The 14207-nt window shown below is 36.3% G+C and overlaps 1 protein-coding gene across 1 annotated transcript in view; it reads right to left on the bottom strand.

Annotated features, from left to right (window-relative positions):
- ASCC3 (activating signal cointegrator 1 complex subunit 3) overlaps positions 1 to 14207 on the bottom strand; it is a 331824-nt gene that overhangs the window by 89611 nt on the left and 228006 nt on the right. Inside the window, exons 31-32 of the mRNA XM_061207037.1 lie at positions 708 to 845; positions 501 to 621 (exon numbers count right to left, since the gene is read on the bottom strand). Coding sequence (XP_061063020.1) covers positions 501 to 621; positions 708 to 845 — 259 coding nt within the window. The remainder of the gene's footprint in view (positions 1 to 500; positions 622 to 707; positions 846 to 14207) is intronic.

The following is a 14207-nucleotide window of genomic DNA, read 5'->3' as shown; positions in this document are numbered from 1 at the left end:
GATTGAGAAATGATACAGATTTTATATGCATTCATTGAGTTGAAATACACATTTGGCATATTTTCCTGTTCAAAACTCACTGAAAATGCTTTTATCAAGTTTTAAAATATGTTAATAGACTGTTCATGTACAAGTTATGGCAACAAGTGCTTTGGTTCTAGAAGTCCTATAGGAAATATCATGTCTAGTGAGGGAGATTTAAAATTAAACATAATGTTTAATTATAACTTATTAAGTCACTAATTCCTACTAATCAGTACTTTTATCTATTTATAAATTTAAAACAATTACTTGTGCCTTTGACATTCATTGACACATTGGATAAGTAAAAGTAAATAAAATGGCTTAATACTTTGGAGTAATATTTTTACTGGAAACAAAAAATTTACAATTTGTTCATCACTGACATGTGACCAATTCTCTAAAATTTAATTCATGCAAATTCAAATTATTAAGGTTAAAATAGACATTTAATGTATTTGTAAATTTAAAAATATTACCTGTAATGGGAAAATCCACATATCGTCTTGTTTTTCCATCATAATATTCTGTTCCTTTAATAATTACTAAATGAGCTGGAAAGTTTACACCCCAGGCTAATGTACTTGTAGCAATAAGAACCTAAAAAATAAAAGATAATATCTTATATCTAACTAAAATACAACTTTTAAGTTACTTTTAAATATCTGTTCATGGAAAAAAATTACCTGAACTTTACAATTTACAAATAGTTCCTCTACTGTTTTTCGGTCCCTCTCATGTAGTCCGGCATGATGCATTCCTATTCCGAAAGCAAGTGTCAGCTTCAGGTTGGAATCTCTTACTGTTCCAATGATATTCTCCATCTGCAAATAAAAACACAATTACAAGATGTAGGTGCATTAGCTTTACATTTTTCATTTTGTTTTTTTAATTCTTATGCTATATGGGCATAAAAATATAGGTCCCATCTGCAGTTATGATTAAAGTTAAATTAGTTGAAAAGAATATCTACTTAGTGAGAATGTATACTCTAAATTAATTAAAATGTAAATGTTATCCCTTTTATTTTTATGCATCAAGGAAAAAAATCTGTACTCATTACCCCTTAATGAGTAACAACTACTACAAGGCTGTAATATTGCCTAAAATGTTTCGGTGTCTGTGTTCGTCTTGTTATAGAAAAGACCTCTATTTTTTGGCTCAGTGATAAAAATTTAGAAAGTATGGACAAAAAATTAATGGAAAAAATCAGTCATAATCCTACCAAAGAGTAATCATTCAAATTTAGGCTTTCTCATTTAACTTAGTGACTTGGGGGCAAGTCACACACCCTCTCTGAGCCTCAGTTTCTTCATTTAAAAAATCAAACTGGTATATTTTTTTGCTTACTTCTCATTTCTTTAATCAACAGTTCAGTTAAATACTTTTCATATTTACTGTTTGATTTTTTGGTAAATTATCTTTCCGTTTATTGAGTAGCCTTTTTTCGTATTGGTTTGTGATAGCTCTTTATGTATTAAGGGTATCAACCCCTTGCCCATCACATGGTATAAACTTTCATCCAGTTTTATAAGTACCTCATTTTATTTATTTAATTTTTTTACTTTATGGACTTAAAATTTTAAATTGGTCCCTTATATTTTTTTGCTTAGAAAACTTTTCCTCATCTTGAGATCAAATACATATTAACCTACTATTCCTTTAACTTCTGTTATAGTTTTATTTTTTACATTTAAATAATTAACTTGTAATTTATTTTGTAATAGAAAGTATGGTAGAAATCTAAGTTTATTTTTCCTAAATAGTTAATTATTCTAGCAATATTGGTTAAGTAATTCCTTACCTTAACTTATTTTAAATGCTAACTTTACTATATTCAGAATTCTTATACATTCCAGTTTTTTGCAATTTAAAACAGATTGCATTTCCAGCCTCAGTTTAGCTCATTGAATTTTATATGTGTGAACAGTTTCTGAAACTCATATTTTATATATACTCTCAGAATATTCTATCACTTTCCATTCTACATGGAAAATTCTTAATGCAACACAGATTTTATGGCAACAAGCAGCAAATCTTATTTTCTTACAAAACTTACTTCCTGTAAAGAACTAAACAGAAAACCCAATCTCTTTCTGTTTAATGATAGACCTCTACTTGTCCCTAAAGAAGAAGATGACACTAGGTGCAGCCTGGGCACCTTTTTGGGCAACTCCCTGAGGGCAGTAATGCAGAGCCCAAGTGGTTTGAGAATATATAAGCATTCAGAAGAAGGACATGTTTTAGTTATGTCTACAGCTTCATGACCACATCAGTAAACAACAGTGGAGAAGGAACTTGGAAGTAGGCATCAATACATGTATAACTATTATATGCCTGAAGACTGAGATAGAAGTTGGAAGACTGACATTACTTTCAGACTTCATTTCCTTTTTGCCTTCTACTATTAATCACCTCGAATATACACAAGTGTACCTGCAATACACTTATGCTCCTGGCTCTGCATAACCAGTAAACACTCACAAAATCTCCATCTAGAGAAACTTCAGGTGGCTGCTGCCATTTGGTAAAAATGCATAAGACAAACGTATTCGGGGGGAGGGGTAAATTGGAAGATTGGGATTGACACATACACACTACTATATATAAAATAGATAACTAACAAGGGCCTACTGTATAGCACAGGGAACTCTACTCAATACTCTGTAATGGCCTATATGGGAGAAGGATCTAAAAAAAAGAGTAGATATATGTATTTGTATAACAGATTCACTTTGCTGTACATCTGAAACTAACACAACATTGTAAATCAATTATACCCCAATTTAAAAAAAAAAGACAAACATATTCATATAATGAAGCATTCCAACTGTTTTCATTCTTACTAATTTTATTTTCAATGGTTGGAAAAGTTTTCCAAGTTTTTTATGTGGGAAAAAGTTGTTTTACTCCAATAATCCAAAAAAAAAAGAAAAAAAAAAAGATGGAGTTTGGCTTTATAATAATTATTAGTGTATAAAAAGCATTGCATAGACTAGGTAATATTTTAATAACATACACATCAGAAATCTTATTTACCCACTTTCCTGAATTGAATGCAATGTATAAAGAATTCATTCTGTTTCATAGTCACAGTACAGTCACCTGATATTCCTGCATTATTTTTTTTACAATCTGTTTAGCAAGAATATGGAAATATATTAATATAAATGCTGACTACAAATGCATGCTATAAAGAAAGGTACTGTCCTGTCTCATAAATTACGTTAGCTGTTCTCAAGTGACAGCCTATCATCCTTTTTTCGTTCAATAGTTCACTGCATAAAATATCTTCAATTTACACTATCAAGAATAATTCATTATTCTTACTCTGACAATTAGTTTCGGGATTTTTCAGTTTCACAACTTAAATAGCAGTGTGTATGTATAACTTGTATAATTTGCAGTGTTCCATGGCAATGACAATCATATCCAAAAATGCCAATCATATCCATGAATGGCAATGCCAATCATATCCATACCATTTACCATAGGAAAGCTGAGGAATCCTGTGGCAGGAGGTTTGGTGAGGCAGTAATATCTCGTCCCTTCACATCAGGGAAGGCTGGCTGTTTCTCATTCCCTTCCCCCACTTTCACATAAATCAATGCATTAAAAAGAACTATTTGCCTATCTAAACTGGTAATGACCTAAAATCCTCATGAGGACAATCACAGAAAACAACTTCATTTATTACACAGCTACTGGGGATGAATTCTGAGTTATTTGTACATCATAAAAAAAGCAAAATTTATAGTAATGTTAGTCAATCATTAAGCATAAAATATTACTAGGACAGTCTGTTTAAATTTGAAAATATAATTTTTGATTAGATTATATGCATCTTCATCCCTACACTTAAAATAGGTTTCATCTGGATCAAAACAACATAACACAAGCAAAATTTTTCAGGAATTTAGGATAATGAAAGCTTAAAGCATGATAATAGATATTATTTGTTGAGTACTTATTATGTGTCAGGCATTGTGCTTATCACTTTACAAAGATTATCACACTGAATCCTTTACATAAATATAGCCCTCAAGTAACACCTAATTCTTTTATACAACACACTATGCTTCAAGTTAAAAGACTCAGTGGCCTTGAGTACTATATAGTAGTCCTTCTCAATTCTGGTTCCCTGAGAGAATTGAGCCTCACAAAAAAATATCTGAATTACCATCTTCTTAATTTTTCCAAGGATAGTTAGTACCATTCTAGATGGTTAGGCGAAAAGTTCATTTATTACATTCATTGGATGTCTTAGGACATGAAGGCTTAATTCTTGTTAAGAAAGGCTGCTACAGAATTTTAAAAAGAATAATCATGTAACTAAAACACTTTGATAGAGGAAGTTTTAATTCCATAGTTCATTTCTGTTCAAGGAACAACTGCTGTAATGTGCAGGTATCTTTCCGATAAACCGTCCTTGAAATACGTCTGACTGTATGTTAGTTAAACCAAAAAATTTTTTCCGTGTTATAAATAAAAACAGACCTATGCTCCTCCAAGCAGTGGTCTTTCTTTAGGGTGTGGGGGAGAAGGCACATATGTAAACTGTTGAACCAATTACTTTAACTTAATAGAAATTTTTTTTATATTTTAAATTTATTATACTCAAAAAGCTTTTGTAGAAAGATAGGATTCCATTTAAGTAGATACATTACTCTGTGCCTGAAATACATTCCAGTCAGAATATAATTCAGTGAGTTGATGACAATGCTGGCTCCAAAAGAAAGGAGGAGACCAGATTGGACAAGAATGAGCTAACAGATTGTGCAGCCCAGTTCTGTCCGTTTGAGTGTGATATATTGTTTCAAGATGCTAAAAACCCATACTTTCTCAAAGCGTATCTGTTGTGCTGGTTTTCCCATTTTCACAGAATCCTCATTATCAGAACTCTGTACTCTTTTCAAAGCACATCAGACTCAGACCATATGCCACTGAATAATGCTTATCAATTGTATAAAACACTCAATAAAAGATGTACCATACAGAAGAATAATGAAAGTTACAAAGACTTTCTTTTTTAAAAAAATAATTAAATATATCACATCTGGTACAGATGTTAAATGAAGTTAAAACATTTCCTCATAATTACTTTTATTCTTAAAATACACTTTTTATGATAAACCCTACAGACTGAAGGCGAAAAACTAAAATGAAAGAAACACTTTAGAACATTCTTTTGATCTACTAATAGGAAAAAAATAAAATTAATTAAAGGTACTAAGTTTCCAAACTTTACCAATACACCTCAGAACATATTCTCTTGCTGCCCCCTCTGAAACCCAAAACAAGCACACCTCAAAGTAATTTACGATACTGTTAATATATAAATACATTTATAAATGATTAAAAATACAATTATATGAGAAGTAAATATATAAATGAAATCTAAACAATAACATGTAAATCTTTGCTATTGTCTGCTAAATAAACACAATACTATTTTCAATGTCTGCTTTTAGTTTAGCCTGATTCTTAATAATAGCAATATCAAAACTGGGCTATATAGGGCTGAGATATTAAAATTTTTTCCTTATTAATGTTTCCAACTTAATTCACTATGCGATTGGTAATTTTTGAGTATACATTTTATGCTTATTTCAATTTCTGGTGAGTTCAAATTCCAAAACATTCTTGGAGAACATTTTCATACACCTCTGCTTTTAAAATGCAGAGAAAGCTAATAAAAGGGACATTATAGAATTGATTTTCTAAAGTAGCACAATTTTAAATGAACAAATACTATATTAATATGAATTAAATTTGTGAAGGACCACAAGCAAAAGATTATAAATATATGACCAAATTTTACCAGAGCTTTCAGCAAAAAGAATCTGTTTAGAAGATGTTATTCAATGTAATAACATTTATTGAATATTTAACTCTGTTCCAGGCCGGTTCTATGTACATTAAATGTACTAATACATTTCATCCTCGCAAGATTCTTGTGGGGATAGATTATCATCCTTTCACAGATTAAAGGATGAGGCTCAGAAGCGAAACATCCCACTTGCAGTGGGCAGTCAGTACTGAACCCAGGAAGCCTGGCTCTAGTCCATGCTCTCAACCACAATGCCACCCTCTAATCATCACATGAATGAGGGATATTTCAAATAACTACTTGAAGTAATGACATCATCCACTTGACTTAGGGCTGGACCACGTTGTTTTAAACGGTATACAAAAAACAGATAAGATTTGAAATAATGAGTAATGTCCTAGACTCACACAGCTGGGGAATGCTACGCAGATGATTTGCAAATCTATTTCTCCTTTATCATTTGAGTATTTCTACTCCTATGCCTCAAAATGAAGAATACCTAAAATAACATTCTTTTCTAAACTAAGATATCACCTCTCATGATTGAGAACGGCACAGCTCTTGTTGGTTGCTTGCATTTGATATTTTAGCTACTGACTTCCGTACCCGTCAAATGACACACACCCTTACTTTGACTTTTCCATCTTCTCTAGACAGTATGTTGTCCATGATTCCATTACTGTGCGGGACAGTAAAAGAACATGACTCTGAGACAGCCTCTCTGGTTTTGAGCTCCCACGCTCCGCTTACTTGCTTTGTGCTATTGGGCAAGTCACTTAATTCTTCTAAGTTTCAGTTTCTGCATCTGTAAAATTGGGATAACAGGAACAACCCTCCCAGAGTTCATGATTAAATGGGATAAGTCTTTAGTGAACTATAAAGTACTTGATAAATATAGCAATAATTACTAAGCATAATAAGAGCTTTGCCTCTTTAGTCAATAGGACATATATGATATCAACTAAGACAAAATAAAAAAGAACAGTCTCCTATCTTGAAGCTGCTCTTAATTACACAAATATTCCATGAGACCCAACTCAGTTCAATGTCCAATGTTCAGCAAATCTGTAGATAATGTCTGTTTTGACATCTAATATTCTGAGCCTAATAGTTTTCTTTATTGGGTAGTCAGTAAGAGGTCTGAAGCTTGATCAAAATAGAAAGCACTTGGGGTGGGAGTTTTGTATCATGAGCTAAATCTATTTTAGTTTGATAAAACAGATTGTTCAAGTTGAAAATGTGGTTACCCTACATTAAACTCAACTTAATTTCTGATTTTTAACAATCTCCAAGTCCATTTTAAAAGCCTGGTACTAACTTCTTACCTACAGGAAGAGGTCAATATATATATATGTTGAATGAAAAAGCAAATGAATCAAAGAAAGCTATAGTAAAATGTCAGTAGTAGAAACTCCACCAAATCTGAACTTGTGATCATTTTGTGTAAAGCTAGGCTATAGTTCATCTTTGTACGTCTGTGAAGGTTTTACTTGTAATGAGGTTGAGTGAGTTATGTTTAGCTTAAAATGAAAAAATTTTCAAGCATCAAAAAATTCCTTCAGTATTAAGCATGTGGAAATAACACCAATTCTACTTTTCATGAATGTGCTCCTCCTGTGCACCTATGCTACAGTTTTTCACGAATTCACTTCGAAGCATTGTGTAAATTTATAATTAGCACATTTCCTTAATTATATTCAGTGTCATCTGTGTGAGTCTTCTAGCCAATTAATTTGAATTAACAAGGTTTAACAATACTATGTTCCAAGGAATTCTTGTCTTCCATACTCCTCCGATTTTCATGTTATCCACATCTGGATTCTTTTCGTATCGTGCTTCAGTCAGTAAGCTATCCCCTTTCCTGCTTCAGATTATTTCCCAGCATCTACCTTCTGGTGGTACCGCAGACTTTGGAACACAACTCAAACATTGTGGTCCAGGACCTTCAGGGCAAAAAGCCTTGTAGGATTCTGTTTAATTCATTCCTACTTGTAAGGATGTAAGGGAAAAAAAAAAAAAAGCTAGTTGCCTTTGATGTGCTTTTCTTTTAGCTACCTGGACCTTATTTAACAGTGTGGAAGCAGAAGGGGTTAGCCCTGCTGCTAATTGGACAGACACACAGAGGAGTTGAGGAGGAGAATATAAGCAAGACTGAAGAATAAAGTCTAATCTTCAGCCAGGGTTCTGCTTTCCCATCCCAGATATGCATCTCATCCAAGGTGTGAGTGATGAAATAAGCACAGTGTTCTGAGCCTTCAGTCAGCAAACCCGCTCAGAAGAAAGGGTGTTTCCTCTGCTCTTTTATCTTTCCAAGCAGGCTGGCAACTATCCAGATCCCAGCACCATTCACCCTTGCACGTCAAACCAGATTGCAGAGTATATGGCAGAAGCCAACGAACCACACTTGTTAGGCACTAAATTATAACTAATTAAATTACATAGAAAAGCTTCTAGAAGGAGTTGTATACGCAATTTGCTTCCATTTCCTTTCCCTCCCACCCATTTATTCCTCAACTCCTTCCAAACTGGCTTATGTTCACAACATGTCACTGACCCTACTTGCCAAGTTCGTCCAAGATGTCCAAGTGCTAAATCCCACAGGTGTTTCTCTGCTCTCATCTCACTCCGCTCCCATGAACATCTGATGTAGTCAAGCACTCCTTCCTTCACGAACCCCTCCTGTCTACAGTGTTCTAGGACACTGTGTTTCCTCACTGGCACTGCTTTCTCAGGGTTCGTAGCCAGCTCCTCATTTTCTACCTAAGCTCACAACGAGAGAGTCCCTTAGGCCTGCCTTCTGATCTCCACACTCTCTATCCGAGGGTCTCAGGTGCTCACCTGGGTTTAAAGGCTGCTTCTATGCAGATGCTCCCAAGTTCATATATCTCACATCCTCTGTGGGTTTTACAGACCTCCTACATTTAACTGCCTTGAAATCTCCACTTGAAAGTCTTGGAGATACAAATTAACATGTCCAAAATATAACTTTTTTTTTTCCTTTTTTTTTTTTTAAGCTCAGATCTGTCTTCTCTGTCTTTCTCTCTCCATCCTAAATCTGTCTCCTCCTTCCTCTCTATCCTACAGTCTCGGCTCTCCCCATTTCAATAAATGACACTATTATTTACTCAGATGTTTAGGGTTAATAACTGGGGCACCATTCTTGATTCTTTTCAGTTTTTGAATCTCCATTTCTCATCTATTAGAAAGTCCTATTGCATCTAGCCCCAAATATATTTTTTCATTCCCACTGTTACCACTCTACGTGGCCCCTAGGTCACCACCATCGTTAATTCCATGCTCACTTCCACTTCAATCCATTTTCCACTAAGCAGCAAAAGTGATCTTAAAATGTAAATTGGGGTATGTAATTTGTTTAGCTTAAAACCCTTTAATGCCCTGGAACACTCCTCCCTCAGACATGTGCTTAGTTTGCTTCCTTGCTTCCTTCAGTTCTTTGTTCAAAGGTACCTTCATCAGGGAGGCCTTCTCAACTTGTATTAATGTACAACATTCCACTACCATCTTTGGCATTCCCTATTCCCTTTAACTTGCTTATTTTTTTCCCCCACGTGAGTTATTACAACCTGACATACTTGCTTATTAGCTATCACTCCCACTAGAATGTTAATTCCATAGGGCAGGAACTTTACCTGACACACAGAAGGAGCTCAATAAATGTTGGTCTAATAAATGAAAAAATGATTGTCTTCCCATAGTACTTAGAATAACAATCCAAGCTCCTTAACCATGGGTCTATGGCCTTGCATGAGCTGGCTCCTGCCCGTCTCTCAAATGTAACTTGTACCACCCTCCTCTGCTTATTCGGCTCCAGCTGAACTGATCTTCTCACTGTTCCTTTAACATGCTGTCCCTTCACCTGAAACGCTGTTATCTTCTCTCTTTGTGTAGCCAGCTTGTTCTTATGCTTTGGTACTCAGCTTAAGTGTCATCTCTTTAGAGAAGTCTTCTCTGACTAATCTATTTAAAGAAGCCTCCCATTCCCCTATTCTATTTCATTTCTTATTGGTTTCTTCCATACGATTTTCATAATTTGATATCAACTTATTTATTTAATCATGCATATATTTTTAAATTTCTATTTTCTTCACTTAAGCTCTTTGAGATTTGGGATCAGTAAGGCTAACACACAGTGCTTGGTAAGTTGTAGACATTCAATAAATATATGTTAAATAAACGAATACTTTACAAATTCTCTTAAGAGCTACCTATTGATTTAAGTTAGAGGATTATCTAATGGATGTTTTTGAGGGGGGAGAGAAAGAATTCCTGACTATGTAATACCAGGTAACCTTGCAACTGAAGCTGCTGATCACGAACTGGATGTTGTCTGAGCTATCTAGCTATATATTTGGGTGCGCCTAGCAGCATTCATCATTATTAGAAATAAAAGGAGCTGATGGAAGAATATCATGAAAGGTGATCCATGAACCCTCCATGTGTGTGCCTATTCCTGCCATACTATCCCTACTTCAACCTATGTACCTAGGCCCCATGGGGTATTTCTTATGTCAAATTGACTGAGGGGGAAAAAATTCCAAATTCCAAATGGCTTTGAACAAGATTGTGGCACCATAAGAAGTACACTGATGTGGTATTATGGTCCTTTCACGGATGACTCTAAGGAAAGGAGTGAAAGTTGAGTGCTATGTATTTCCCGGTCACTTTCCTACAAAGTAGAGATGACGCAAATTGATGATCCATCCTTTGCTCTGTAGTTACTGGATTAGCCAAATGGTCAGGAGCTTGGCAAGAGTGCTATTGGAGGACAAGTGGCAAGAAAGGCAGAAGTTTTACGTAGATGAACTTTTAGAATGGTGCTAGAATAAACAGCTACCTATATCCCATGAAGATGTTTACCAAAAAGTTAACAGCAGTGTGGAAAATGCTGTTAACAGTCAAGTGGGCATCTGAGGGTACCCAGCAGCTTCCCTCCCAGGCCCCAGGTCTTTGTGCAATGGTTTCAGGTACTAAGTGGCTCCACGGTGGAAGCGATGAAACTCTGCCTGGGCTAAACACGGACTTCCACTTCCTCAGGCCGACCCACTACTGCCACTGCTCAGTGCCCCATATGCCGCCAACGCAGACAACCCTGGGCCCATTATAAGTACCTTCGCCATGGGAACAGACAGCTATCTGGTGGTAAGGGAATTATACTGGACCCTTTCTATCACAGAGGGGACATCTATTTGAGATGATGTCTAGAATGGACACTATAGATTTTGATTCTCCTATCCTGCCCATCATGTCCTGCTAGTGGCTTCAATGGTAGGATTACTGAATGCTTTATACATCTTCATGATATCCTGTATGATAATGTTTCTGACTGAAGAGCTCACATCATAGAGAAAGATTAAGACAATGGATGCCATGGGATCCACTGTTCCTATTATGTCTCTCATTACCCAGGAAGAGCAGGTTTTATAGATTAATGACTCAGAGTGGCAGCTGAGAGACATTACTTTGGCAAGGTTGGGGTGCTATTTTGTAGGATAAGGTGTATGCTCTGAACTAAGTAATCATTAAGTGATACTACTTCTCTCACTGCCAGAACATACAGTTCCAGGAACCAAGTAGTCAGTGTGTGCCGATGTCTCCTGCAAACGTAGCTAATAAACCACTTGGAAATTTTTTGTTTCCTTTCCCTATACCTCTAGTTCTTCTAGTTTACAGACTTAATATCCAAGGGATGTAACAATTTACTTGGAAGCTGAAACAGCCACAGGGCCATTTGAGGCCCTTATGCTACAGGGTGAGCAAGCAAAATATGGTCCTGGTGTAGTTTAGGTGACTGACCCTGATGGAAAAACTGGGCTACTGCTACACAATAAGGGGAGGGAAAACTCTGAATGGACGTCAGAGAAATCTTCTCACATTTGGAAAATAAATCAAAGTTCTAAAAAAACCCTATATATTAAGCATATATGAACATCCATTTTCCAGTGTCTCAGTAATGTGGGTTTTGGTAACTCCACTGGATAAAGAATCTTAATTAGCTTAGGGGCTGGTTGAAGAAGTGTACAGGTGATGGATAGCAGAGAAAATAAATCACAAATATCTTTTTAGCTCCCCAATCAGTTGCAGAAACAAATACTGTGGTCTTTACCCGTGCTATCTCATATATGTACTAACATATTTTATTTATTTCTTTATTTATTTTAAAATTTATTTATTTTATTTTTTTGGCTGCATTGGGTCTTCATTGCTCTGCGTAGGCTTTCTCTAGTTGTGGCGAGCGGGGGCTACCCTTTGTTGCGGTGCACGGACTTCTCATTGCGGTGGCTTCTCTTGTTGAGGAGCACGGGCTCTAGGCGCGTGGGCTTCAGTAGTTGTGGCAAGTGGGCTCAGTAGTTGTGGCTCATGGGCTCTAGAGTGCAGGCTCAGTAGTTGTGGCGCATGGGCTTAGCTGCTCCGCGGCATGTGGGATCTTCCTGGACCAGGGCTCGAACCCGTGTCCCCTGCACGGGCAGGCGGATTCTTAACCACTGTGCCACCAGGGAAGCCCTGAACTAACATATTTTAACTAACAATATGTTATATATTTTAACTAATTTCATTTCTCTTTCCTCTCTCTATCCTCCACTGTTGAATATATAGCATGTGTTAATTGTGGGTAACTTTATCACTTAGTCCATTGGCTAGAGAATATTGAGAGAGGATTGCCAAAGAACCAGAGGGTGACTGGATATAATCAAGAGATCTAGGATTAATGGATTTAATGATGAAATTTTCAGTTGCCCCCCTTGGGGAGGGATGAGTGGATTGTGGTTATATGAGGGAGAATTGCAGTGTTAGAAGAAATTTTTTTTTTAAAGTGTAGGTTTGGAGAGACTGTGTATCAATGAGTTTGGACAGATAACAGACTATAGTGAACGTTTACTGCTTGTACCTATACTGTTTATAGACAGCCGGTATCTGAAAAGCCCTCAGTAGAGGCCAAAGAGAAGAAGATATTCCCTATTCCTGCTGCATGCTAGAGACTGAAGTTCAGGCATTCAGATGTTTCTGTCTTGAAATTGAAGCTTGAGAGAGTGAGGAAAAAGCCCAACAATAGTTTGAGGTTAATGGTGGAAGTGGTGGCTGTCCAACTGAGAATTCAAGAGACAGGGCAGCACATGCCCACAAACTTCTGAAATCAGTGCAAGAAGTCTTCATAATGGCAAATATGAAAGGGCATTACTTTTGGGGTTTTCTCATTCTGCAGTATGATTTCATATCAGTGATCCACTTGAAGAGGATCTGCTTCCTAATACTTTACTTTAGGTAAAGTAAAGAGACTACTGGGTTAAAAAGTTAGATGGACAACTCCTTTTGTCTTTGCTGAGAAACAAAACACAACACATATATTCTTCCTTGGTCACATTCTCTCTCTCCAGCCTCTCCAGATTTGCCCTAGCTTTCTTTCCTCCCTCCACTGAACCTCTCCCCTCCCACCTCCATATCTAGGGACACTTTCTGACTTCCCACCATTCAGTTTCAGAATGACTTTGATGCTACCCTCTTCCACAAGCACCCTGCGTCACAGCTGCCAGGATAACTGCTTCCGTGCTTACTCTGCCTCCTTGAATGCTCAAGTTGTCAACACTAGAGTCCTAACCAGAGTACTCATGACCTACCACAGAACACCGACCTGACACTGTCCAAGGAGCAGCAATAGGAATCGTCACCAAGTGTCTAGCCCCGGATATTACAGAAAATAACTCTTACAAAATTAAAGTGTTAAAAAGTCCTCCTAATTTAATTATTTAGGGGATTCAACAACGCACGGAAACACCTGCTTTAGAGGAGGTTTTGGTATAATCAGAATGAATTTGCATAATAATTGGTAATAAATCCTCAGAAATTTTGAGTTTAAAGGTGATTGCTTTTAGGGGCAGGAATAAAAACAAAGTCTGGGTTGTCTTATTCTTGAGATGGGCTTAGTGAAACAAAATGTGCAGAAATGACAATTTCTAACTGTCTTATCTTAGCAATGAAAGTCTATGAAACAGGAGAAACCATGCAAGTAAATTCTACGGTTTCTAACGAGCCTTGGTGATAGATTTTTGGGTTAAATAAAAACAAAACAAAACAAAACAGAGGGGTAGTTCCACACAATGGCTGAGCTGTCCAGAATTCCTTAGGTCTCATACCTTAAAATAAAGAAATAAAGAATAGTAGAGTCGTACTATAGTTGGGGAGAGCACATGAGGCTCACATTTGAGGTTCATGCGAGTCACGTATGTGCTAAAGGCACAGCTCTTATATATGTGAGCAAACATCCCAAAATGGGTCCAGTAAGTAGGTACCTTGCACCTTGACTTCTAAGAAAAGTCTCCATTAGGAACACTGTTAGGGA

The sequence above is a fragment of the Eubalaena glacialis genome, chromosome 12 (genome assembly GCF_028564815.1).
Source record: "Eubalaena glacialis isolate mEubGla1 chromosome 12, mEubGla1.1.hap2.+ XY, whole genome shotgun sequence".
NCBI classification, from domain to species: Eukaryota; Metazoa; Chordata; class Mammalia; order Artiodactyla; family Balaenidae; genus Eubalaena; species Eubalaena glacialis.
This window is presented reverse-complemented; position numbering and strand designations above follow the sequence as displayed.